At 41.6% G+C, this 23,627-nt stretch overlaps 1 protein-coding gene across 1 annotated transcript; it reads left to right on the top strand.

Annotated features, from left to right (window-relative positions):
- Positions 1–15,495: 15,495 nt before the first annotated feature.
- On the top strand, positions 15,496–17,245 carry LOC128193645 (protein NSP-INTERACTING KINASE 1-like). Its single transcript, XM_052867656.1, has 6 exons — positions 15,496–15,886; positions 15,986–16,057; positions 16,113–16,186; positions 16,338–16,749; positions 16,855–16,941; positions 17,022–17,245. The coding sequence occupies exons 2-5, from the start codon at positions 16,038–16,040 to the stop codon at positions 16,877–16,879; spliced, it is 531 nt and encodes a 176-aa protein (XP_052723616.1). The 5' UTR covers positions 15,496–15,886; positions 15,986–16,037; the 3' UTR covers positions 16,880–16,941; positions 17,022–17,245.
- Positions 17,246–23,627: the final 6,382 nt, after the last annotated feature.

Below are 23,627 nucleotides of genomic sequence, written 5' to 3'. Positions count from 1 at the left end.
TATTATTATTATTATTATTATTATTATTATTATTATTATACCGTAGGGTCCTTCCATGTACCTGTCTTTCTATGGTCGTTCTTTCAGGATTGTCCTTCCGTGGTCATCTTTCTAGGTCGTTTTTCTATAGTCGTTCTCCCAGATCGTCTTTTCATGGCCGTTCTTCTAGATTGACCTTCTAGGTCGTCCACCGTCCTCCCAGATCGTCTACCTAGGTCGTGTCAAGTGGTAATGACTCATTAAGCCTTTAATGCAGATTAAGGTGTGATTGGACCGTCATTAGGCCAGCGAAAGGTAAAGTTCCATCACAACTAGTATAAATAAAGGTTCCAGATATGACTTTAGGATCACAATGCACAATGTATGCATTACTTGTGCCAACCATTCGGTTATATTACTAACTTAAGCGTTGGAGTGCCTTTGACAAGTACCCATTCACACGACTTGGACAAGAAGGAGGGAAAACGAATAACGTCACTTGAAAGATGGAGGAAAACTAGGGAGTCCATCTGGTCTTCAAGACAACTTGTATTGCTTTGAGTAAGGAACTTCAATCTTATATCCGAAACATTTTGGTGTCCACCGTAGGGCCGAGCTAGTATCCCCTATTGTAACCATAAGGAACTAGTGAGAGGTGCTTTAAAGGACGTCAACCTTTCGACCTCAACTGTTCAGCCATTTGGCCTCCGTCATTCGGCCTCGGCCGTTTGGCCTCAAGTATTCGGTCATTCGACCTGAACTGCTTAGCCAAATTTGGCCTCAAGCATTCAGTCATTCGGCCAGTTCGACTTTCCATAGCATCACAAGTACTTAGCCAAATTTGGCCTCAAACGTTCAGTCATCCGGCCTCACAACTACCTAGCCAAATTTGGCCTAAACATTCGGTCATCTAGCATCGACCATCCAGTCTCACATGTACTTAGCCAAATTATTATTATTATATATATTAACGATGATTATGTTGGTTATGTGCCTTTTCTTTCCTTTGTTGTTTCTAGTAATATAACTGTTGTCATCCATATCTTGCTCGTCTTGTCTTTCCCGGTGTCTCTCCTGGTCTAAGTAAGTTCTATGTATTTAATTTTATTTTGGTATCTAGTTAATTCTAAATGTGATGAGCGAGACTAAGACAACTTTCTTGAAAGAGATACAATGTCAAGAGTAGAGATTGACGGAGTAAACAACACTTATAATAACTGTTGATATTAGGTATGAGGTGTAACCTCAAACAACTTGTATTTATAACTTGTTGGATGTTTGTATTTCTAGTTTTATATTATGTGTATATTATGTTGAATGTATCTTACTTTATTAATAGATTTTAATTAATTTTTAAATTATGATATATTTAGAAAATTTTAATTAAATTTCAATTAAATTTTTATCTATTAAATACTTAAAAAAATTATATTTTTAAATTGAGTATTTGTGATTTAATTTTTCTGTTAACTGTAATTGTAAATAAGGTTGTTATTTTGTGTAAGACCCTGGAAATTTAACTCTGCAAAACCTCTGGCAAATCAAATTAATGCATTTAAAAAAACCCCTCTGCAGTGTGTTGAGACCTCGGCAAGCGTACCGAATCGTACAAGTAATAAATCAGTAAGTCCGAATATCGTTTCCCAAGAGATTTGTTATGTTTCACTAATTGTTTAAAGTTTACTAATTTAGCGATTAATTTTATAACACAAGTAAGATTTGCATACAGATGAAATTAAAGAGGTAAAAATAGATGAATTAAAGTTCACTGGGGTTGAAATTCAAGTTCATCACTCCGGTAATTTTCTACTAACACAATTCCTCAAAATTAAGCATCGACATCCTAGGCGCATGCAGTCCTGATTCCTCAGAGACAGTTCTTAATCATTCAAACTAAATTGCTAATTCCTTAGCTAATTCAATTATCAGATTTGCCTTAAACACAATGCCACAGATGACTAAAAATTCCCTCCTATGTCTAGGACTCGAAATCCTTTAGCAGTTCTATCCTAGGTCCGCGGTCTCATGCATTTTCCAATGATTTAACCGTTCAAATAGCTCAGATTTCCATCAAAAGCATGAATAATAAGGATAGAACACATAATTCAAACAAGTTCATGCATTAATAGAAAAATTACATAGAAGTTCAGAAATTTACTTTAAACCCCAGTGAAATGGAGTTTTAGCTACACATATACAACATAGAAGAGAGAAATGATGGATTGGATGGTGGAAATTGGTGAATTTCCACCATGGAATCCCCTTGGAGCAGCTGCAGCAGCGTCCCTGGTCTTCTCCCCGTTCCAGATCCCCCTCTGCAAATGCCTCTGAAGTCTGATATAAAGAAGGGTACAATAATTGAAGTCACGGGTCAATTCTGGACGAGCGTCCAAATTCTGGACGAGCGGCCCAATTCTGGACGAGCGTCCAATTTTCTGGACGAGCGGCCCAGGACGAGCGACCCTGGACGAGCGTTGGGCGCGCTGGACGAACGTCCAATTTTCTGGACGAGCGGCCGCGAGTTGGACGAGCGTCAACTTGGACGAGCGTGTACATTGGCGAACGTCTTGGACGACTGGACGAGCGTGCGCTGCTGGACGAGCGTCCCATGCTGGACGAGCGTCCCATGCTGGACGAGCGTCCCATGCTGGACGAGCGTCCCCTGCTGGACGAGCGTCCCTCACTCTGGACGAGCGTCCCCTTCTGCGCGCTGGACGAGCGTCCCTCACTCTGGACGAGCGTCCCCTTCTGCGCGCTGGACGAGCGTCCTCTGCATGCTGAACGAGCGTCCTCTGCACGCTGGACGAACGTCCTGGACGAACGTTGGACGAGCGCTGGACGAGCGTCCTCACTCTGGACGAGCGTCCTATGCCGAGCGTCGCTGCATGCTGGACGAGCGTCCTCTGCATGCTGGACGAGCGTCCCTTTTCTTCTAAGTGGCGCCTAGGCGCCCCTTTTTATCTCGCGCCCGGGCGCGAACCTCTCTGTAAATTGGCACCCGGGCGCCCTTTTTCTCACGCCCGGGCGCGACCTTCTCGGTAAAATCGCGCCCAGAGTCCTTTTTCTCACGTCCGGGCGCGAACCTCTCGGTAAATTGCGTCCATTAAGCCTGGTCCAAGTCTTTTATGATATCCAATCCTTATTTTTCATCAAAATAAACAACAAAAGCATCAAAACATTTAAACAATCAAAATTATACTAATATCAACAATTATACACTTTTCATGAGAATTAACACTAAAACTTACTCAAAAGCCCCACAATTTAAGAAACAAAAACAAGTAAACTTTTCACCTATCAAACTCCCCCAAACTTATATATTTTCGTGTCCTCATGAAAATAGACAATAACAACACAAACGAACCCAACAAAGCAGTTAATATTCCATCACATAATATCTGACACAACAGTGAGGATTGTACCTACACCTCCAAATATTCAGATCACATGTCATGACTTCTATATTGACAAGTTCTTGAGAAGAGAGAACGCTCGCCAGAGAAGTGGACGTTCGTCCAGAAACAAGCGGACGCTCGTCCTCCATGCAGAGCAGACGCTCGTCCAAATGCAAGAGGGAGAGGACGCTCGTCCCAGGCAGAGGACGCTCGTTCAGCCAGGCGGGCGCTCGTCCAAGAGAGCGGACGTTCGTCCAGGAGGACGCTTGTCCGAGGACGCTCGTCCCAGAAGCGGGCGCTCGTCCAAGAGAGGGGGACGCTCGTCCAGAGGCAGCAGGCGCTCGTCCAAGAAGCAGACGCTCGTCCAGCCAAGCAGAAGTGGACGCTTGTCCAGCCAGGCAGAGGACGTTCGTCCAGAACGCTCGTCCAGAGGATAGGACGCTCGTCCAGCCAGACACGAGGGACGCTCGTCCATGCAGAAGAAACGAGAGGATGCTCGTCCATGCAAGAGGACGCTCGTCCATGCAGGAGGACGTTCGTCCAGCAGAAGTGGACGTTCGTCCACTTTCAGCGTCCAGAGAGTTTCACGCCCGGGCGTGAGAAATGGGGCGCCCGGGCGCGACTTTTCGCCAGACTTGAATATTTCCAGTGAGTCTCGCGCCCGGGCGTGAGAAAATGGGGCGCCCGGGCGCGACTTTTACTGATGTGGCAGACAGCTTATTTAACCCAGAAACGCGAAGGGTTAAGGGTCTTTGGTCATTTGGAGGCGCGATTTCATGGCTGGAGCTCATGGAGGGCGTGAGGAGCTTGTGGGAACATCTCCTCCTCTTCCATTGGGTCTCCTTCTTCTTCCATCTTCCATGTTTGTAAGCTTTAAGGTTCTCCATGGAAATGGAGAACCAAACCCATCTTGTTGGGATTAGTTGTAGCCTTTGAATTCTTGTGTAATTGTTGAATGATTTGATTATATATATGCCTTTTCTATCAATTGCTAGTATTCTTGTTTCCAATCTTAAAGCTTGCATGTAATGGGAACGTTCATGGCTTGATTTTGGGGTTTCATGGATTATGGGAACGTAAGATGAAATCTTGAACTGAAATAGGAATCCTTGTGGGTCATTGATTCTAGGAATGGAAGATGATTCACATGTTGTCTTAGATCCCAGCTCTTTAATGCGGGTTTTGCTTGTTAGATTGCCAAGGAATTGGGATTTGATAAGGAAAACCTAGGCTCTTTCACCTAAGGAATTAGGGCTAGAGTGTTTTAGTGGATTGACTTTAGTAAATTGATAGAGAGGAGACGAAATTGGTTATACACAAGAGTGCTTTGGTGAAAACTAACCTTAACAATGTCATTTCATTCCATTTCTAGTCTTTTCCATTTCCAAGTGTCTTCAATACCAAAGTCCAACCTTGTAATTATGTATGAATTTACATTTCTGCACTTGTTCTGTATATTGATGTTATGTTATTGAGTCTATATGAGTTGTTAATCGCACAATTCTCTAGTATTACGAGTCTCTTGGGAAAACGATACCCGGTCTTACCGGTTTATTACTTGAACGATTCGGTGCACTTGCCGAAATCGAGCCCAACAAGTATTTTTTGAGCTAACAAGTTTTTAGCGCCGTTGCCAAGGATTTGGGGATTGAACCCGAGTCCTAGCAACGGCTAACAAGTTAAATTTGGGCAACATCAAGTTTTTGGCGCCGCTGCCGTGGACTCGTGTCAATACTAGACTTTTGTGAGGTTTCTAACTTGTTTAGACTTGATTTGTATATAGAACTAACTCTTTTGTTGTATATAGATTTTCAATTTTACTTGGGCTAATTTGTGGCTGTAGCCTAGTTGTGTCTAAGTGTATGCAGGGGATGTTCACACAAGGAGGACTGCAGCCTCAAAAGCATCATGAAGACCCTGAGATTGAAGGAAGTTTAGGACACAAGGAGACAACTAGCTTGAGCACTACAAGCTGCCCAAAATTCTCCCTTCATTGAAGATGCTCCAAGTGCTAAGTGAAAGATGAAGAAAGGGAGAAGGAAAAGAGAAAGACTAGTCACCACCACCCTTTGATGAGAGACAATGAACTCAAGCCTAGCAAGCCAAAGTTGATCAAGAGGATTGAGTGTTTGAAGATGTCAAGGTAGTGGAAGGGCAAAAATAAAGAATTCAAGCTATGAGAGTTGATTTGGTGGCTAGAATGTGGTTCAAGAGGAGTTGGTGGAAGGAGCACACCAACAACAACATTTGCGCTTCATTGAGTAATCCGTCAAGCTAATGACGTTAAACAAGCGCTTTTGGGAGGCAACCCAATTTTATTACCTATTTTACTTGTGTTTGTGTGATTTTTGTGTTATTTGCATTTTTGGCTTATGTTTTGCATGTTTGTGTAGTTTTGCATTGTTGTGATTTTTGAGTTTTGATGTTGTTTTTTATGGTTTGTTTAAGTTTATTAGGTTAGTTTTAGCTTGTTTGGTGTGTGAGTGCATTGAATGAAGGTTTAGAACCAAAAATCACATGATGAGTGGCCAATTTCGCAGAAATCTGCATTATGCAGAAAACTGATATGGCGCCCAAGCGCCCCCTGCTGAGGGGCGCCCGAGCGCGAGCTGCACGAGGGTCATCCTGCATCAACCTGACCGAGTGGCGCCCAAGCGCCCCTTGCTGAGGGGCGCCCGAGCGCGCGATGCACCAGTGGCGCCCAAGCGCCCCCTGCTGAGGGGCGCCCGAGCGCGAGCTGCACCAGGGGCGCCCAGCACCAAAAATTCTGGTTCTGCACTTTTGTTTTTCTTGATTTATGATGAGTTTCCCATTCTTTTGCACTCTTTCACACACTCCTTTTGTTGTGTTTTTTTACCCTTTTTGTGTTGTTGTACCTTTGGGAAGCTTAATTCTAAGACTTCCCTCTTTGTTCTTGTACTTTTGTCTTTGTTTGTTTTGGCTTTCATTGTTTTGTTTCTTTGTTTTCTTTTGCATATTTCTTTTAGTTTGTTTTATGGATTCTTCTCTCCAGTTGTTGACTATGAGATACTAAGTTTGCTTTGAGCTTTCTTGTATAGGATAACATTTTCCTTAGGAGTTTACAGGTTTGAAAACCACCACCGGCCAACCTTTGAGCCAAGTGTGAGCTGAGCACCATTTGAAATGAAGATTTTGCTGCTCGTGTAGCATGGCCTGGGGGCCAGGCCCCTACTGATGGGGGAGGTGGAGCAGTTGCGGAGTATATTCTACTGTTGGAGGAAGATGTTGCAGATGAAAGTGAAGCTAGTCTCCTACACTGCTGGAGCTGCAAAGAGTCCATTTTATTCGGTTTTTCAGTTTTAATTTCCAGTTTTTATTTGCTTTCAGTTTTTGAATTTGGATTTCTTTTTGACTTGCCTTGTGGATAGTTCTTGTGCAATTGGTCTGGTGATTTGAGTGAATCATTTTCTATGCTTGAATTGAATGCAAATCTCTTGTGCTTGCTCTTTATCCATGAGAATTATTTTGAAAATCTGATTGAGATTATGTGGTTGAGCTTGTTGAACTGAGATTGTGGTTGCTTGTATCTGTTGAGATAGATGCTTAGTTTTAATTGTGATCAATATTCTTGGCATGGTGTTTTTCAAATTTTGGAACCTTGAGTGAACCTGTGAGATGTTGTGCCTCAGAGTTTATTGTTGAATGTTATTACTTTGGAATCACAGTTGATTTTGCCTAAGTTTCTCTATTTGAACTAGTTACTTGCATGTTACAAATGATCAAGGCCATCTTGTTCTTCCACCTCTTCTACATTTTGAGCCTAAAAGCCAATGCTAAACCTTTGAACCTTAAAGAAAACTTTCTCATTCCCGAAACCTTAAGCCTATTGAAAAATCATTAACCTCCTTACCTTGAGTTGAGATGAACATATATGTTAGAGTGAGGAGAATGGTCTAAGTTTGGGGGAGTTCTTGTCAAAAGGAGAGCATTGAGAAAAACAATAAGTTGAGTTAAAAAGAAAGAAAAAGAAGAAAGAAGAAGAAAAACAAAAACATGAATTCAATGAAAAAGAGTTGGGAAATAAGTTGAGAGTGGTTTATTCAATTTTGGAGAAAAAGAGATACTATGCTATATCATGAACTAAATTGTTTGGTCTCTTATCTCAAGGTGCTTTGTTGTCCAGAAAAACCAATTTTTCTTCTTAGCCCAGCCACAATACAAGCCAATCAAAGTCCTTGTGATGTAACTTGTTTGTTAATGTGTTTGAAATGGTTGAAACAAAAGGCAAAGTTGATTTGTGTAACATTGTGATATTTGAGAGTTAGACACACATCCTTATACACCATTGTGCTTGAGTGAAACACTTTCTTTGGCGAGGATTGGTTCCATGCACTCATTGAAAACAACTTGCCATGTTTGTTGATCTATCATTTGCATCTATCTTGTGATTTTTAATTTGTGAGCACCATGATTGAAGTTTAGCTTGCTAAGACTATATTGTCTCTTGAATGTGATTTATAAGTTGAGCAAGCATGATTGATTTTGTTTATTTGATTGAAACTATGCTTGAGTTGCTAGACCATTGTGATTGAATTGTTTGCTAGGAGAAGTACTTTTGCTTGAGGACAAGCAAAGTTGTAAGTTTGGGGGTATTTTGATAATGCTAAATTATACCATATTTTAAGCATCATTTTAATGGCAAAATCAACTCCTTTCTAACTTATAACTTGCTTAATCCTCTTGTTTTGTCTTGTTTTCTATATATTTGTGTTTTTGGCTACTTTGATGTACTTTCATCAATAATCCCTTATTTTGTAGCTAAAAATGAGCTTGGAAGACTCTCCAACCATGTATAGAACTGGACCAAGAAGTTAGCACGGAGAAACGCTCGCCACACATGCAGGACACTCGCACAATCAGGACGTTCGTCCAAGATTCAGAACGTTCGTCCAAAAGAGAAGAGAGAACGCTCGCCAGAGAAGTGGACGTTCGTCCAGAAACAAGCGGACGCTCGTCCTCCATGCAGAGCGGACGCTCGTCCAAATGCGAGAGGGAGAGGACGCTCGTCCCAGGCAGAGGACGCTCGTTCAGCCAGGCGGGCGCTCGTCCAAGAGAGCGGACGTTCTTCCAGGAGGACGCTCGTCCGAGGATGCTCGTCCCAGAAGCGGGCGCTCGTCCAAGAGAGGGGGACGCTTGTCCAGAGGCAGCAGGCGCTCGTCCAAGAAGCAGACGCTCGTCCAGCCAGGCAGAAGTGGACGCTCGTCCAGCCAGGCAGAGGACGTTCGTCCAGAACGCTCGTCCAGAGGATAGGACGCTCGTCCAGCCAGACACGAGGGACGCTCGTCCATGCAGAAGAAACGAGAGGACGCTCGTCCATGCAAGAGGACGCTCGTCCATGCAGGAGGACGTTCGTCCAGCAGAAGTGGACGTTCGTCCACTTTCAGCGTCCAGAGAGTTTCACGCCCGGGCGTGAGAAATGGGGCGCCCGGGCGCGACTTTTCGCCAGACTTGAATATTTCCAGTGAGTCTCGCGCCTGGGCGTGAGAAAATGGGGCGCCCGGGCGCGACTTTTACTGATGTGGCAGACAGCTTATTTAACCTATAAACGCGAAGGGTTAAGGGTCTTTGGTCATTTGGAGGCGCGATTTCACGGTTGGAGCTCATGGAGGGCGTGAGGAGCTTGTGGGAACATCTCCTCCTCTTCCATTGGGTCTCCTTCTTCTTCCATCTTCCATGTTTGTAAGCTTTAGGGTTCTCCATGGAAATGGAGAACCAAACCCATCTTGTTGGGATTAGTTGTAGCCTTTGAATTCTTGTGTAATTGTTGAATGATTTGATTATATATATGCCTTTTCTATCAATTGCTAGTATTCTTGTTTCCAATCTTAAAGCTTGCATGTAATGGGAACGTTCATGACTTGATTTTGGGGTTTCATGGATTATGGGAACGTAAGATGAAATCTTGAACTGAAATAGGAATCCTTGTGGGTCATTGATTCTAGGAATGGAAGATGATTCACATGTTGTCTTAGATCCCAGCTCTTTAATGCGGGTTTTGCTTGTTAGATTGCCAAGGAATTGGGATTTGATAAGGAAAACCTAGGCTCTTACACCAAGCGCTCTTACTCTTTTCTTGAAAAATCCCTTGATGAAAAATAGTGTTGGTATAACTTCAATAGTGTTCTCTACCGTGCTCAGTCGTTTACTAGCATTGGATTCTTGTATGTAAACTCTACCAACTGGTCCTTCCGACAAGTTGACCAACCTTGATAATCCACGAACCGAACCTCAGGTCGTCCATCTGGGTCGACCGACCCTGTCGAGCACCCTTCTTAATACAGGTCGTCCATTTGGGTCGACCGACCGTGTCGAGCACCCTTCTTAATACAGGTCGTCCATCTGGGTCGACCGACCGTGTCGAGCACCCTTCTTAACACAGGTCGTCCATCTAGGTCGACCGACCGTGTCGAGCACCCGTGTTATTACCGGTCGTCCGTCTGGGTCGACCGACCGTGTCGAGCACCCGTGTTAATACAGGTCGTCCATCTATCTGGTAGTTGATATTACTTTATTTTGGAACGGGGTAAACTCTTCAGTCTCGTTCCTCACGTTTGTCCTCGTTATAAAGAGGGCTGAACGTTCGTGATTTTATGTACTTGGACTGAAAGACAAAAATGAAAATAAAAGTAAAAGATTATAAATAATGAACATTATATGAGATGAATAAACGGTTGTTGGTTTTGAACGAGCTTTCCAGGGAGGAACGACTCATGTATGGATGAATTTGAATATGGAATTTGGTAAAGTATGACTGTGGGCATGCTAATGCTGGCTGTCCATCCTGATGTTCCGTGAGTACTCATCCTCACTTAGAGGGGGTAGGTCATGTGTGGGAACGGCAGGAGGTCCTTAGTCCATAAGTTAACATGGGCGACGTAAGAACGGACTAACCTCGAGTGGCAGCTGTTGAGTGTAATACAGTTACTACATCACTCGGGTGCAAGGACGCCTGTAGCTACGCAGATTCATACAGTCCGGACGGTCCGTCTAGTAATAGTTTTTGGATGCTTATTTATGTTGAATTATTCTGGTATGTTTGAATTGATGAATCTTTATGTTAAGGTATGAATTAAATTACATAAGCTTACCCTTTGTTTTTCCTTGTGTTGTTCCTCGTCCTTGTACGTCCGTCTTGTCTTCGCGATGATCATCCGTGTGGATGGGAGCAGATGGGAGTGAGCCACTGGAAGAGGCGCTGGAAGAAGAAAATTTGGAAGACGTGAGCCTCGTAGATGTGGAAGTCAAGGCCGAGCCTTAGCGCGCTCGTTGGTTTAGTTTATATTACTTTAATCTGATTAGTGGACGTTCGGTTATTTGGTTTTGTAAAACCGTTCGTCCCTGACTCTTCTTATTTCTGCTTAGTATTTTTGGTTTCTGTATATTAAGTCGTTCGGCTTTTGAACCCTGTTAAGTATAAGACTGCATTGTTTAACTGTTAATTGTAATTAATTCTAAATTATAGTTATTACTGTATTTTGGGATGTTACATTTTGTTTTATTATTTTATTTAGTGTTTACATATAATCGAATAATTTTATAATGTTATAATTTTCTAATCTTATAACTTTATAATTTTATAATTATATTATTTTATAATCTTGTAAATTTATAACTTTTAAAGTTTTTCTAACTTTATGATTTTATAATCATATAAATTTACAATTTTATAAATTTATATTATAATTTTATTATTTTTATATTTTCGTGATTTTATAATTCTTATATTTTGTAATTTTATCATGTTATAATTTTATAGTTTTTAGTTTTATAATCTTACAACTTTCGATTTTTTGAGTTTTTTTTAATACTTATTTATTAAATAAATTTAGTAATATAAACTTTACTAAAATGAAATATTACATGCATAATGATATAACAAAACTACAGATTTGGTGAATAAAAATTTTACCTGAAAAACAAAAATAACTATTTATACTATCAGCTTCATTTCCCCCCTTCAGCTGCTCCAATTGAAAAGACTGTATTCCTAAGCTCACACCATTAAGGTGATCATCGCAAAAGAGAAACATCATACAAAGACAGGCCACAAAAAAGCAAAGGTAAGCTAGAGTAATTTAATTGATTACACTAATCATGCAAATTAAAGAAATACATAAGCATATGTCAACCGAGCATTTCAAGCATACAATGACCGACCATACATTACAGGCAATGACTGAATACTTGACTTAACCATCCAGATTGTATGAATATGTAGCTTGAGGCCGTTCTTGCGTCCGGGGGTGTAGTAACTAGAACACCCTCAGCTGTCACTCGGGGTTAGTCCGTTATAACTCACCTACAATACCCTATAGGCTAGGACCTCCTACTATTCTCACGACATGACTTACCCATCTCTACTTGAGAATTGATAATCATTAAAATGTCAAGATGAACATCGTGGATTTCACTGTCCATATTCATACTTTACCACACCTTAATAACAAATCACTGAGACATTTCTCCTTGGAATTCTCTTTCACATCCATATTACAATTATCATACCATACTTTCACTATGACACCATTATGATAATGCATACATAAGCCATCAAAGCAATTGGAACAATTAATTAAAATAGCACACTGATGAGGCCCAATTTAACTTGTTAGCCGTTGCTAGGAATCGGGTTCAATCCCCAAATCCCCGGCAACGGCGCCAAAAACTTGTTAGCTAAAAAATACTTGTTGGGCTCGATTTCGGCAAGTGTACCGAATCGTTCAAGTAATAAACCGGTAAGACCGGGTATCGTTTTCCCAAGAGACTCGTAATACTAAAGAATTGTGCGATTAACAACTCATATAGACTCAAGAACATAACATCAATTTACAGAACAAGTGCAGAAATGTAAATTCATACATAATTACAAGGTTGGACTTTGGTATTGAAGGCACTTGGAAATGGAAAAGACTAGAAATGATATGAAATGACATTGCTAAGGCTAGTTTTCACCAATGCACTCTTGTGTATAACCAATTTTATCTCCTCACTATCAATTTACTAAAGTCAATCCACTAAAACACTCTAGCCCTAATTCCTTAGGTGAAAGAGCCTAGGTTTTCCTTATCAAACCCCAATTCCTTGGCAATCTAACAAGCAAAACCCGCATTAAAGAGCTGGGATCTAAGACAACATGTGAATCATCTTCCATTCCTAGAATCAATGACCCACAAGGACTCTTATTTCAGTTCAAGATTTCATCTTACGTTCCCATAATCCATAAAACCCCAAAATCAAGCCATGAACGTTCCCATTACATGCAAGCTTTAAGATCGGAAACAAGAATACTAGCAATTGATAGAAAAGGCATATATATATTCAAATCATTCAACAATTACACAAGAATTCAAAGGCTACAACTAATCCTAACAAGATGGGTTTGGTTCTCCATTTCCATGGAGAACCCTAAAGCTTACAAACGTGGAAGATGGATGAAGAAGGAGACCCAAAGGAAGAGGAGGAGATGTTCCCACAAGCTCCTCACGCCCTCCATGAGCTCCAGCCGTGAAATCGCGCCTCCAAATGACCAAAGACCCCAAACCCTTCGCGTTTCTGGGTTAAATAAGCTGTCTGCCACATCAGTAAAAGTCGCGCCCGGGCGCGAGACTCTCGGGAAGTATTCAAAACTGGCGAAAAGTTGCGCCCGGGCGCCCCATTTCTCACGCCCGGGCGTGAAACTCTCTGGAAGCTGAAAGTGGACGAACGTCCACTTCTCGCTGCCGAGCGTCCACTGACGAGCGTCCTGGGTGGACGAACGTCCTCTGCGTGTCTCGCTGGACGAGCGTCCTCTTATCTCGCTGGACGAATGTCCTCTTATCTTGGACGAGCGCCCGCTTCTTTGACGAGCGTCCTCCTCTGCATGGACGAGCATCCTCTTCTGCATGGACGAGCGTCCTCTCGTTTCTTCTGCATGGACGAGCGTCCCTCGTGTCTGGCTGGGACGAGCGTCCTCTCTGCAACTTGGACGAGCGTCCTCTGCCTGGCTGGACGAGCGTCCACTTCTGCCTGGCTGGACGAGCGTCCTCTGCCTGGGACGAGCGTCCTCTCCCTCTCGTATTTGGACGAGCGTCCTCCTGGACGAGCGTCCTCTTTCCTGGACGAACGTCCGCTCTCTTGGACGAGCGCCCGCTTGGCTGGGACGAGCGTTCGCTCGTGCTTCCACTCTGGACGAGCGTCCGCTCTTCTGCCTTCTGGACGAGCGTCCGTTCTGCATGGAGGACGAGCGTCCGCTTGTTTCTGGACGAACGTCCACTTCTCTGGCGAGCGTTCTCTCTTCTCTTTTGGACGAACGTTCTGAATCTTGGACGAACGTCCTGCTTGTGCGAGTGTCCTGCATGTGTGGCGAGCGTTTCTCCGTGCTAACTTCTTGGTCCAGTTCTATACATGGTTGGAGAGTCTTCCAAGCTCATTTTTAGCTACAAAATAAGGGATTATTGATGAAAGTACATCAAAGTAGCCAAAAACACAATTATTTAGAAAACAAGACAAAACAAGAGGATTAAGCAAGTTATAAGTTAGAAAGGAGTTGATTTTGCTACTAAAATGATGCTTAAAATATGGTAAAATTTAGCATTATCACACACTGGAATAAATATAAATATGGGCCGAACAGAAATCACCAAACATATATGAACAAGACCGAACACCCTGTGAATGTTGGAGATCGATCACTCTCTCACTACCTAAAGAACAGGACGAAACGGTCAATAATAGACACAGCTGAAGAGAAGGTCGAGTACTATTACTGACCAACAACTAGAGGATTCCGAGTATAACCGAATACTACCACCATACCAAGTACTAAGTTTAGACCGAACGCTTATGACTTAGGCCGAACACTTAGAGTTGATACCGATTACTAAAATATCACCGAACGGTCATTAACAGGTAAGGCCCATGAGAGGCTGAACACATTTAAGACCAATACAAGTACAAGATCAAGCACTAGTACAAGACCGAGTGCTACTAATAGACCGCATACCCCTCTAAGACAGATCGCTACAAAGAGACCACACACCCCACTAAGACCGATCGCTACGAAGAGACCACACACCCCACTAAGACTGATCGCTACTAAGAGACCACACACCCCACTAAGACCGATCGCTATTAAGAGACCATACACCCCACTAAGACCGATCGCTACTAAGAGACTACACAATCCACTAAGACCGATCGCTACTAAGAGACCACACACCCCACTAAGACCGATCGCTACGACTAAACAGAATACTAGTACAAGACCGATCGGTCATTAGCTGAAGCCCCACAAAAACAAAACTCATTTAAGACCGAACACAATACAAAACTTAGCACTACTAAAACGAACGCTAATACAAAACTAAGTACGACTAGTAATGAATGCTAATACAAAATCAAGTACTACTACTAACGAACGCTAATACAAAACCAAATACGACTAAGAGACCGACTACCCACCTAATATCGAACACAAATTTCCTAATTTCACCATCATACTTCCTCACAATTCATTCGGCCATTGAACCAAAATTTTGCAAAAACCCAAACCTCATAAACATAGCATATAATAGTCCACACAAGAATCACCGAAAATCATTCAATTTCACACACATACAATCATCAACCAAAATCTTTAAAATTATCTGTTCTTACAAAATGATTCGTCTACCAATCAATATAAAAGGTTCTTTTATAATAATAATAATTATTATTTATTTGACGTAAATAATTCTATACACTACAAAAATATAGCAGCATAGTAGAGGTTCGTTTCCCGAGGTTTTACAAACCTCTCCTAATTATCCGTGATTTCATTACATAATTTATTTTTTTAAAATATAATTCTAAGGGTTTCTTTGTGAAACTGCCGAAATGTCGTGCCTTTGCACCTTCGGTGCTTTGTTTTTCACTTCATCAGAGCTTCGAGTATTATTAACTTTCTTCACTACTTCGTTTTCATCTTCACCTTCGCCTCTCGACTTCTTCATCTTCAGCTTTCGCGTCTCAATTTTTCTATCTTCGTAACCCTTTGTCACTTCGCAGTCATGGTTTCCTTGCCTTCTCCTCCTCTAAATCCTTAATTTTCGAAAACCTGAAGCTCACCGACCTTGTGATTGACTTTTTGAGGAGCTCTCCGATGGTGTTTTTAAGGAGCTTGTGATTCGCACAACCTTCGTGTCTTGCCATTTCCATCTCCCAATCTTCGTGTCTCACCGTTTCCATTTTCACCGTCTTTCGCGTCTCGACTTCTCCATTCTCACAGTCCTTCTTCACTTCAAAATTCCTAATTCCCTTGTCTTTCCCTGCTTCAAATCCCTAATTCTGAAAACCCAAGCATCATTAGGAGCTCGCCGATGTTGCGATTGGCGCTTTTTAGGAGCTTGCGAGTTGCACAAGGTGGAATCAGACGTTGACCGGAGCCACCTCCTTCTTCACGACCTCCTTGACGGTGTTAACAACTTCTTCATAGGGAAGATTCCTCTGGGACACTTGAGAAGCCTCCAATACTTGTAAGCATACATGAGCTTGGGTTTGATATCTTGAGATGAATCCATTTTCAGTATCAATCTCTAATGTTTAATGCTAAAATTTTCCCAAAATTGTTTCAGGAGGCTCAATAATAACACTCTTGTTGGTGAATGCCCAAAGTCTCTGGCTAACATGACCCAACACAATTTTCTGTAATACACATATGAACTCTTCTGTTTTATACTTGTATCTCATGCATAATTTCAGTTTATATTTCCAGTTTGGAGGTGTTATTTGGTGGAGACACAAGCACAATCAACAAGCATTCTTCGATATTAAAGGTACTTGCCATTTGCACACCTTGAATGAGATCAAAGTAAAATATACATCGTTATATAAGAATGTTCTAGTGCATCAAAAGTTAATTCAAGTATGGTATTGTTCTGAAATTTATGACCTTTTTGTTAACTGTTTCAAACTGGCATCATGAAGAAGTCTACCTTGGAAACTTGAAGAGGTTTCAATTCAGAGAACTCCGGATTTCTACTCACAACTTCAGCAGCAAAAACATATTAGGAAAAGGTGGTTTTGGAAATGTCTACAAAGGAGTTCTCCCTGATGGTACTCTTGTAGTTGTCAAGAGGCTTAAAGATGGCAATGCCATTAGAGGAGAGATTCAATTTCAGACCGAAGTTGAAATGATCAGCTTGGCAGTTCTTCTGTTTCTGAAGAGGCAGAGCCAAGTCCCTTTGTTGGTGAGTGGCAAGGTAAATCTGTTTCCTTCATGCGATCCAACGAGCATGGAAACCATGAAACACAGAGGAAATGGGACACTTCAGGTCTTCATGGCTTGCCTCTCAAATTTGTTCAAGTTGATCAAAATTCCAGGAATTGGTGGAGAAAGGTACTTCAGTTCATAATACTCCCTTCCCTTAGTGCCTTCTTTAGAAACCAGTACCTTTACTTCTTAATTAGCATATTAACTTTATCCATAATTTTCACTTTGAAGCTTGATATCGTACGTGATATTATAGCTGAAGGTCTACAAGGGGAAGATCAGTTGGAAGCTCTCTTATACTCAGCTATCTATCTCAAGGTCTTGTTCTTTCTTTTTCATTCAATCATCCATACTCTTATTTTACCATCTTCTGAGCCCTTCTTACATTATCTGTGCAGTGGATAAACACGGGGCAAATATCTTGTTTTGAAGATGGAGGTCACCACCGCCCCAATAGGCATGCTAAGATTTCAAGGCTCAGGGAGGCACTCACTCATAATGACATGGAATTTTTTAATTTGTATGTATGCTTTTATGGCAATAGTATAACACATCTTATTTCATGCTGTTGTTAAATTCGTGGAATTTTAACTTATGAAAATATATTTTTTTTTCATTAAGTATTTTTGGAGAAATTAAGAAAAAAAATTTGGATTAACTTGGAAATTACCTCTGGGACAAAGCATGGATGATTACTTGGTCTTTTGGATTGGACTTGATGATTCAGCTTTTGCTAATGTTGTGCTCACATTCAATACTTGTGAAATAGGTTGACAGTTTCCCGTCCTTTAATTTCTCCATTTAATTTATGTTTTCCTTTGCATTGTATTTCTATCATGAAATGACCTTAGGAAAGCTATTGGTAAACATGTGTCATGTATTGTACGACATCTCTAACAAAAAGGTATATTTTGGGAAGCTAATATCCCTGAAATTATTTCTTTGTTTTAATATTTCTTTACGAGTGATTCTTCCTACACCTTACTGCCTTCATCCTGCATCCCCAATTTTACTTCTTTACCCTTCATTAACAAAAGTCAAAAATTAATACCGCACTTCGAAGTGCGTTTTAATTAATTTTTTCCTAACCGCACTTCGAAGTGCGTTTCCTATAATTAATTGTTTCTTTCCTAACCGCACTTCGAAGTGCGTTTCCTATCTATTTAATTGTTTCCTAACCGCACTTCGAAGTGCGTTTCCTATTTTAATTAATTGTTTCTTTCTTAATCGCACTTCGAAGTGCGTTTCCTATCTATTTAATTGTTTCCTAACCACACTTGGAAGTGCGTTTTCTATTTTAATTAATTGTTTCCTAACCGCACTTCGAAGTGCGTTTTAATTAATTGTTGCACTTTAAATCCAAAATAATATTTAACATTACATATAATAATTATTATTTAATTCAATAAACAATTTAATAATTATTTCAATTTCATAAAAAATTAAAAAACTTAAATAAAATTAAATACATAATAAATAATATATTAAGAAAATAATAATATGTTGAAAAATAACAAATTCAACAAAATTTAACAAACAAATAAAATAATTCAAAATATATTAAAACAAAACATTTTATTTAACAACTAACATAAAAAATTAAATTTATTATACTAACCTAATAAAAATAAAACCTAATAAAATAAATATATACTAACCTAATAAAAAAATTAAAAAACTAAACCCTAAAAATCTAACGCACTTCGAAGTGCGGTTTGTCTCAGCCGCAGATTGAAATGCGGTGGGTTTGTGCTTTCCGCTTTTGGAGGTGCAGGAGGAAGTTGCCGCAGTTCGAAATGCGGTGTGAAGGAGGAAATTGCCGCAGTTCGAAATGCGATTTTTCTGTAAAGGGTATCATTGGAATTAAAATATGTTTTGGAGGTGCAGGAGGAAGACCGTGAGGTGTAGGGAGAATAGGTCTTTCTTTATACATGTATAACATCTATATGAAATCAAAAGTCTTCTCAACTTATTTTCTACTTTAGGATTTTCTGAATCATGATTATAATTATTATGATTTCTGTTGCTTTAGTCAGATATAATGCAAATGAAAATCAAACGGTGACAAACTTGTTTCAACAAAGGAGGATTCTTAAACATAGGTATGTATCCCAATATAAACACACTACTCTGTCTTGTGTTGTGTAAGCCATCTTATATCTTCAAATTTACTAAGCTAGAGTGATGACTATGCAGATATTACCTTGTGGAGAGAGCTAAGGATGCTAATATTGTTGGGATTTTAGTTGTGTGAGACCCTGAATAATTAAGCACCTAAATCCACTCTCTGATCACCATTAAACCCATTTTGACACGTCAAACCCAATCTGCATGCGCCGGCCATGTGTCAATGAGGGAGCGTTCCAGAGCGTTGGAGGAAAACAAGTGGCGTGCAGTGGATGGACGTTCGTCCAGCGCGGGAAGGGAAGTTTACCCTCTGCATGCGCCGACGCCATTCTGTCACGTCAGAAGCTTCTAAAGCGGTAGTGGAAAACCAGGTGGCAGTGCGTGAATGCATGGCTGGCTGACGAGGAAGAGAAAATGATTTCTCTGTTACGCTACACTCCATTTCACGCATTCATCTTCATCCTCGCTAAACCCTGACTGTTTTTTTTCTCCAACTTCTCTCTAAACCCTTTCCATCTTCTCTCTAAGATCACTCACCACCAGCATCTTTGCTTCCATTTCAGAAACCGTAGGATCATTCTCGGTGCTGTAAGCTTTCATTTGAACCAAACAAGTTAGAATTCTGTGCCTGGTAAGTTCTCGTCCCTGAACGTTCTTCTCTTCTGTTTCTGCGAACCAAACTCTGGTTGCATGCATGAGTTAGGTCTGAACTGTATGCGATTTTTGGTATCTTAGATTAAGTGGAAAATCGTGGAGTGACTCGTTGGGTAGAAGCTGTGAGAGAACGAGAGTGAAACCCTAGCTTTTGGAAGTTCACTACTGGACCAGGTAAGGGAAGCTTTAGTAATTTAATCTATACTGGTATGTTGTGTATGAAAGCATGAATTGAATTGAATTTATGAAATGTATGATGGTTTAAGCATGCGTGAACGAACTCTGTTGTTGTGATAGATGTATATTTGTAAGATTGGTTGCACTGTATGTTGAGAATGAAACGTATGATCTTGAATATGATTAAATTCTGTATGAGATGAAATGATAATATGAATTCTGTAATGTATGAGATTTATGGTGGAGAGAAATCATAAGTTAGGGATCGTATAAAAATCTGTAAAGTCATTGTAAACTGAAAAGTCTGGAAAAATATCATTTTCTCTGATTGATCAATTACGCTCGTCCTTGTACGGTCATATACCGTTCGTTTTCTCTAAATTTGAATTAGAGTGAAATTCTTTCATTTGGAAAGGATTCTATCTTAAGACGAGCGTCCCCATTTGAAATGCTAATTGAGCGTTCGTCCTAAGTGGCGTTCGGTCTTAGACCGAACGCTCGTTCAAAAAGGTAAATGGTTGATAGCGTTCGACCTTATGTCGAGCGTTCGTCTTTGATAGTGTTCGACCTTATGTCGAGCGTTTGTCTTTGATAGCGTTCGACCTTATGTCGAGCGTTCGTCTTAAATGGCGCACGGTATTCTACCAAGCGTTCGTTCGAAATAGCGCTCGGCCTTATAACGAGCGTCCGTTCTAAATCGCGCAAGGTCTTCTATCCAGCGCTCGTGCAAATTGAATAATAATTGATTTTTGAAAACGTTCGTCCTGATTCTAAATAGCGTTCGTTCCGATTCTCAAATAGTGTTCGTCCATACAGTGAAATAACGTTCGTCTTTTTATGAAAGTGGAACATAGAATGAAAATGTGAATTAATGAAAGAGTTAAGGTGTGCGAACGATTTAAGAAATGAAGTTATGATAATGATATTTGAACGAGCGTTCCAAGGAGGAACGTCTCCCTGATTTGATTATGATGAGTTGTAAAGTGTGACCATGGTAAAATCGCTGATGGCTGATCATCCTGATATTCCATGAGTACTCGTCCTCATGTAGAGGAGAGTAGGTCATGCGTGGGAATGGCAGGAGGCCCTAGCCCTATTGAGTACTTTGAGGCTGATAGGGTTAACCTCGGTTGGCAGCTGATGAGGGTTCCAGTTACTACACCAACCGGGTGCACGAACGCCTGCGGTTACATGGATTCACACAGTCCGGACAGTCGGTCTTATGATAGTTGGATGAATTATATTATGCTTTGATGTATTGATGCATGTCTTGTGTGTTAAATTCGTATGTTAAATTGTATGTGATATGTATGAATTAAATTACCTAAGCTTACCCTTGCACTTTCCTTGTGTTGTCTACTGTTGATGTATGTCCGTCTTGTCAATGCAATGATCATCCGTTGTGGATGTGAGCAGATGGAGAGGCGTCCCTTGAGGCTACGCTGGAAGAAGAAAATTTGGAGGACGCCAACTTGGTCGAAGTGGAGGTTAAGGCCGAGCAGTAGACCGCTCGCTTTTAGTAGTTGTTAGTGGTTTAGTTTTGTTGTAGGACGTTCGGTTATTCATGTTGTAAACCGTTCGTTATTAGCGTTCATTATTTTGGGGCTCGACATTGTAACGCTGCACTTATAGCCGTTCGGCTTTTGTTCTCTGTTAGTGGTAAAGACTGATGACTGTTTACTGTTAATTGTAATTAATTCTAATTAATGGTTATTACTATTTATTGGGATGTTACATTTATTGGTATCAGAGCAGTTTTGTTCTTTAAAGGACGTGTAGGTTATGAGTACACTATGTTTTCGTTGTGTGCTTGTATTGTGTTTAATGAGTTATGGAATTATTTAACTCTTGAACAATTCTAACGCTCGTTTTCTGATGAACCAGAGAACGAATGGCTCCTAGACTTCCTCCCCCACCTCAACCGAGTGAACCTGATGCTTCCAACAACTCTAGATTGTTGGAGAACGTCATTGAGAGACTCCAACAGCAAAATACCACCCTCATGGAACAAAACGCCACTCTGATGCAGCAAAACCAAGCTGCCATGCAAGGTTTAGAGGCTTCGCGTGTTAATTCTGAAAACACGCAAAGGCAATTGATGGAGATTTTGGCTGCCACTAGAGGTGCGACTGGAGCTTCTTCTTCAAACGCCACTCAACATGCTACCCAACCTAATGCTGAATGGAGCTTGGAGAGTTTTCTCCAGCACCATCCGTCCAAGTTCAGTGGCAAGTGTCTTCCGGATGAAGCGGACCAGTGGCTGAGAGATATGGAGAGAATTTTCAACGCCAAGAGATGTCCGGATGAAAACCGCTTGGCATATGCGGAGTACTTGCTGACTGGAGAAGCCAGCCACTGGTGGGCGAGCGCCAGAGCCATTCTGACGGACGCTCACCAGCAGATTACTTGGGAAGTGTTCAGAAATAAATTCTATGAGGAGTACTTCCCTGACAGTGTCCGTTTTGCAAAGGAGGTGGAGTTTTTACAGCTGGTTCAGGGGGGAATGTCGGTTTCTGAATATACGAACAAGTTCAAACACTTGATCCGCTTCAACACAATGGCCACTAGTGAGGAGTGGCAGTGTAGAAAATTTGAGAACGGTCTACGCAGTGATTTGAAGGTCGTAGTTTCCAGTTTGTGTATCCGAACGTTCCCTGCTATGGTGGAAAGGGCCAAGGTGTTGGAGAAGAACCTGGCAGAGGCGGAACGGCACAAGAAACAGCAGACAGTAAGGGGGCCGAGTGTCTCAAAGGGAAATGTTAATCAGAGAGGATCCCCTTACGCTCGTCCAGCGGTCAACGCGAGTGGATCCCAAGCTTTGGCTACTGTCGGCCAGTCTGGACAGCCAAGGAGTGTGGCATGTTTCCAGTGTGGAGGACCACACCTGAGGTGGGCTTGTCCTCAACTGAATGGGGGAAAATACTGCACTAAATGCAGAAGGAATGGGCACTTGGAGAACGAATGCTATGTGGGAGGACGTGCGGCAATGAGGCCGCCGAACACTGGAAGAGCCCAACAAGGAAGAGGTGGACGTGCACAAGCTACAGGAAGAGTTTATGCAATTACGGGTGCTGAAGCTGCTCGATCAGGTACGCTCATCACCAGCACTTGCTTCTTGTTTGGAAAGCCGTGTGTAGTGTTGTATGATTCGGGGGCAACTCATTCCTTCATCTCGAAGGCATGCGTTGAGAAACTGGGGCTAGTGGAGAGTGAATTACAGTTCGACTTGGTGGTGTCAACCCCAGCGGCTGGTGGGATTAAGACGTCTACAGCTTGTGTGAGATGTCCAATAGAAGTTGAAGGGCGTAGATATAAGGTCAATCTCATTTGCTTACCCCTTCAAGACTTAGAAGTAATTTTGGGGATGGATTGGTTGGCTACCAATCGGATCCTCATTGATTGTGGAAAGAAGGAGTTAGTCTTCCCAGTTGAAGAAGAGGAGGAGTTGTCTGTCAATCGCGGTCAGTTGAAGGAAGACATCATGGAAGGGGCGAGCTGTTTTCTGATCATGACGTATGAAGACAACGAAGTGGAACGTTCGTCCAATGATGAGAGCAGTGGAGGACGAACGGTAGTGGATGACTTTCCGGACGTTTTTCCGGATGAAGTCCCTGGTCTACCTCCTATACGCGAGGTTGAGTTCACGATCGACCTGGTGACAACTGCTGCACCCATCTCGGTTCAACCTTATAGAATGGCACCCGCCGAGTTGGTAGAGCTTAAGAGGCAAATTGAGGAGTTGATGGATAAGAGGTTCATCAGGCCGAGTGTTTCTCCATGGGGAGCACCTGTGTTGCTGGTCAAGAAGAAGGATGGCACCTCTCGGCTCTGCATTGATTATAGGCAACTTAATAAGCTGACTATCAAGAACAAGTATCCACTTCCAAGGATAGACGACCTACTGGATCAGTTGCAAGGTGCGTGCGTGTTTTCAAAGATTGATCTGCGTTCGGGCTATCATCAAATTAGAGTGAAGGAGGGAGATATTCATAAGACAGCATTTCGGTCTCGTTATGGTCATTATGAATACGTGGTGATGCCCTTTG

Source organism: Vigna angularis, chromosome 8, assembly GCF_016808095.1.
Source record: "Vigna angularis cultivar LongXiaoDou No.4 chromosome 8, ASM1680809v1, whole genome shotgun sequence".
Taxonomy (NCBI): domain Eukaryota; kingdom Viridiplantae; phylum Streptophyta; class Magnoliopsida; order Fabales; family Fabaceae; genus Vigna; species Vigna angularis.
The sequence above is the reverse complement of the archived record's forward strand: the minus strand, read 5'-3'. Positions and strand labels throughout refer to the sequence as shown.

Coding starts and splice junctions, on each gene's coding strand:
- LOC128193645 (XM_052867656.1), top strand. CDS start 16,038: ATGACCCAACACAATTTTCT. Junction 16,058..16,112: donor ATGACCCAACACAATTTTCT/GTAATACACATA, acceptor GCATAATTTCAG/TTTATATTTCCAGTTTGGAG. Junction 16,187..16,337: donor AGCATTCTTCGATATTAAAG/GTACTTGCCATT, acceptor GGCATCATGAAG/AAGTCTACCTTGGAAACTTG.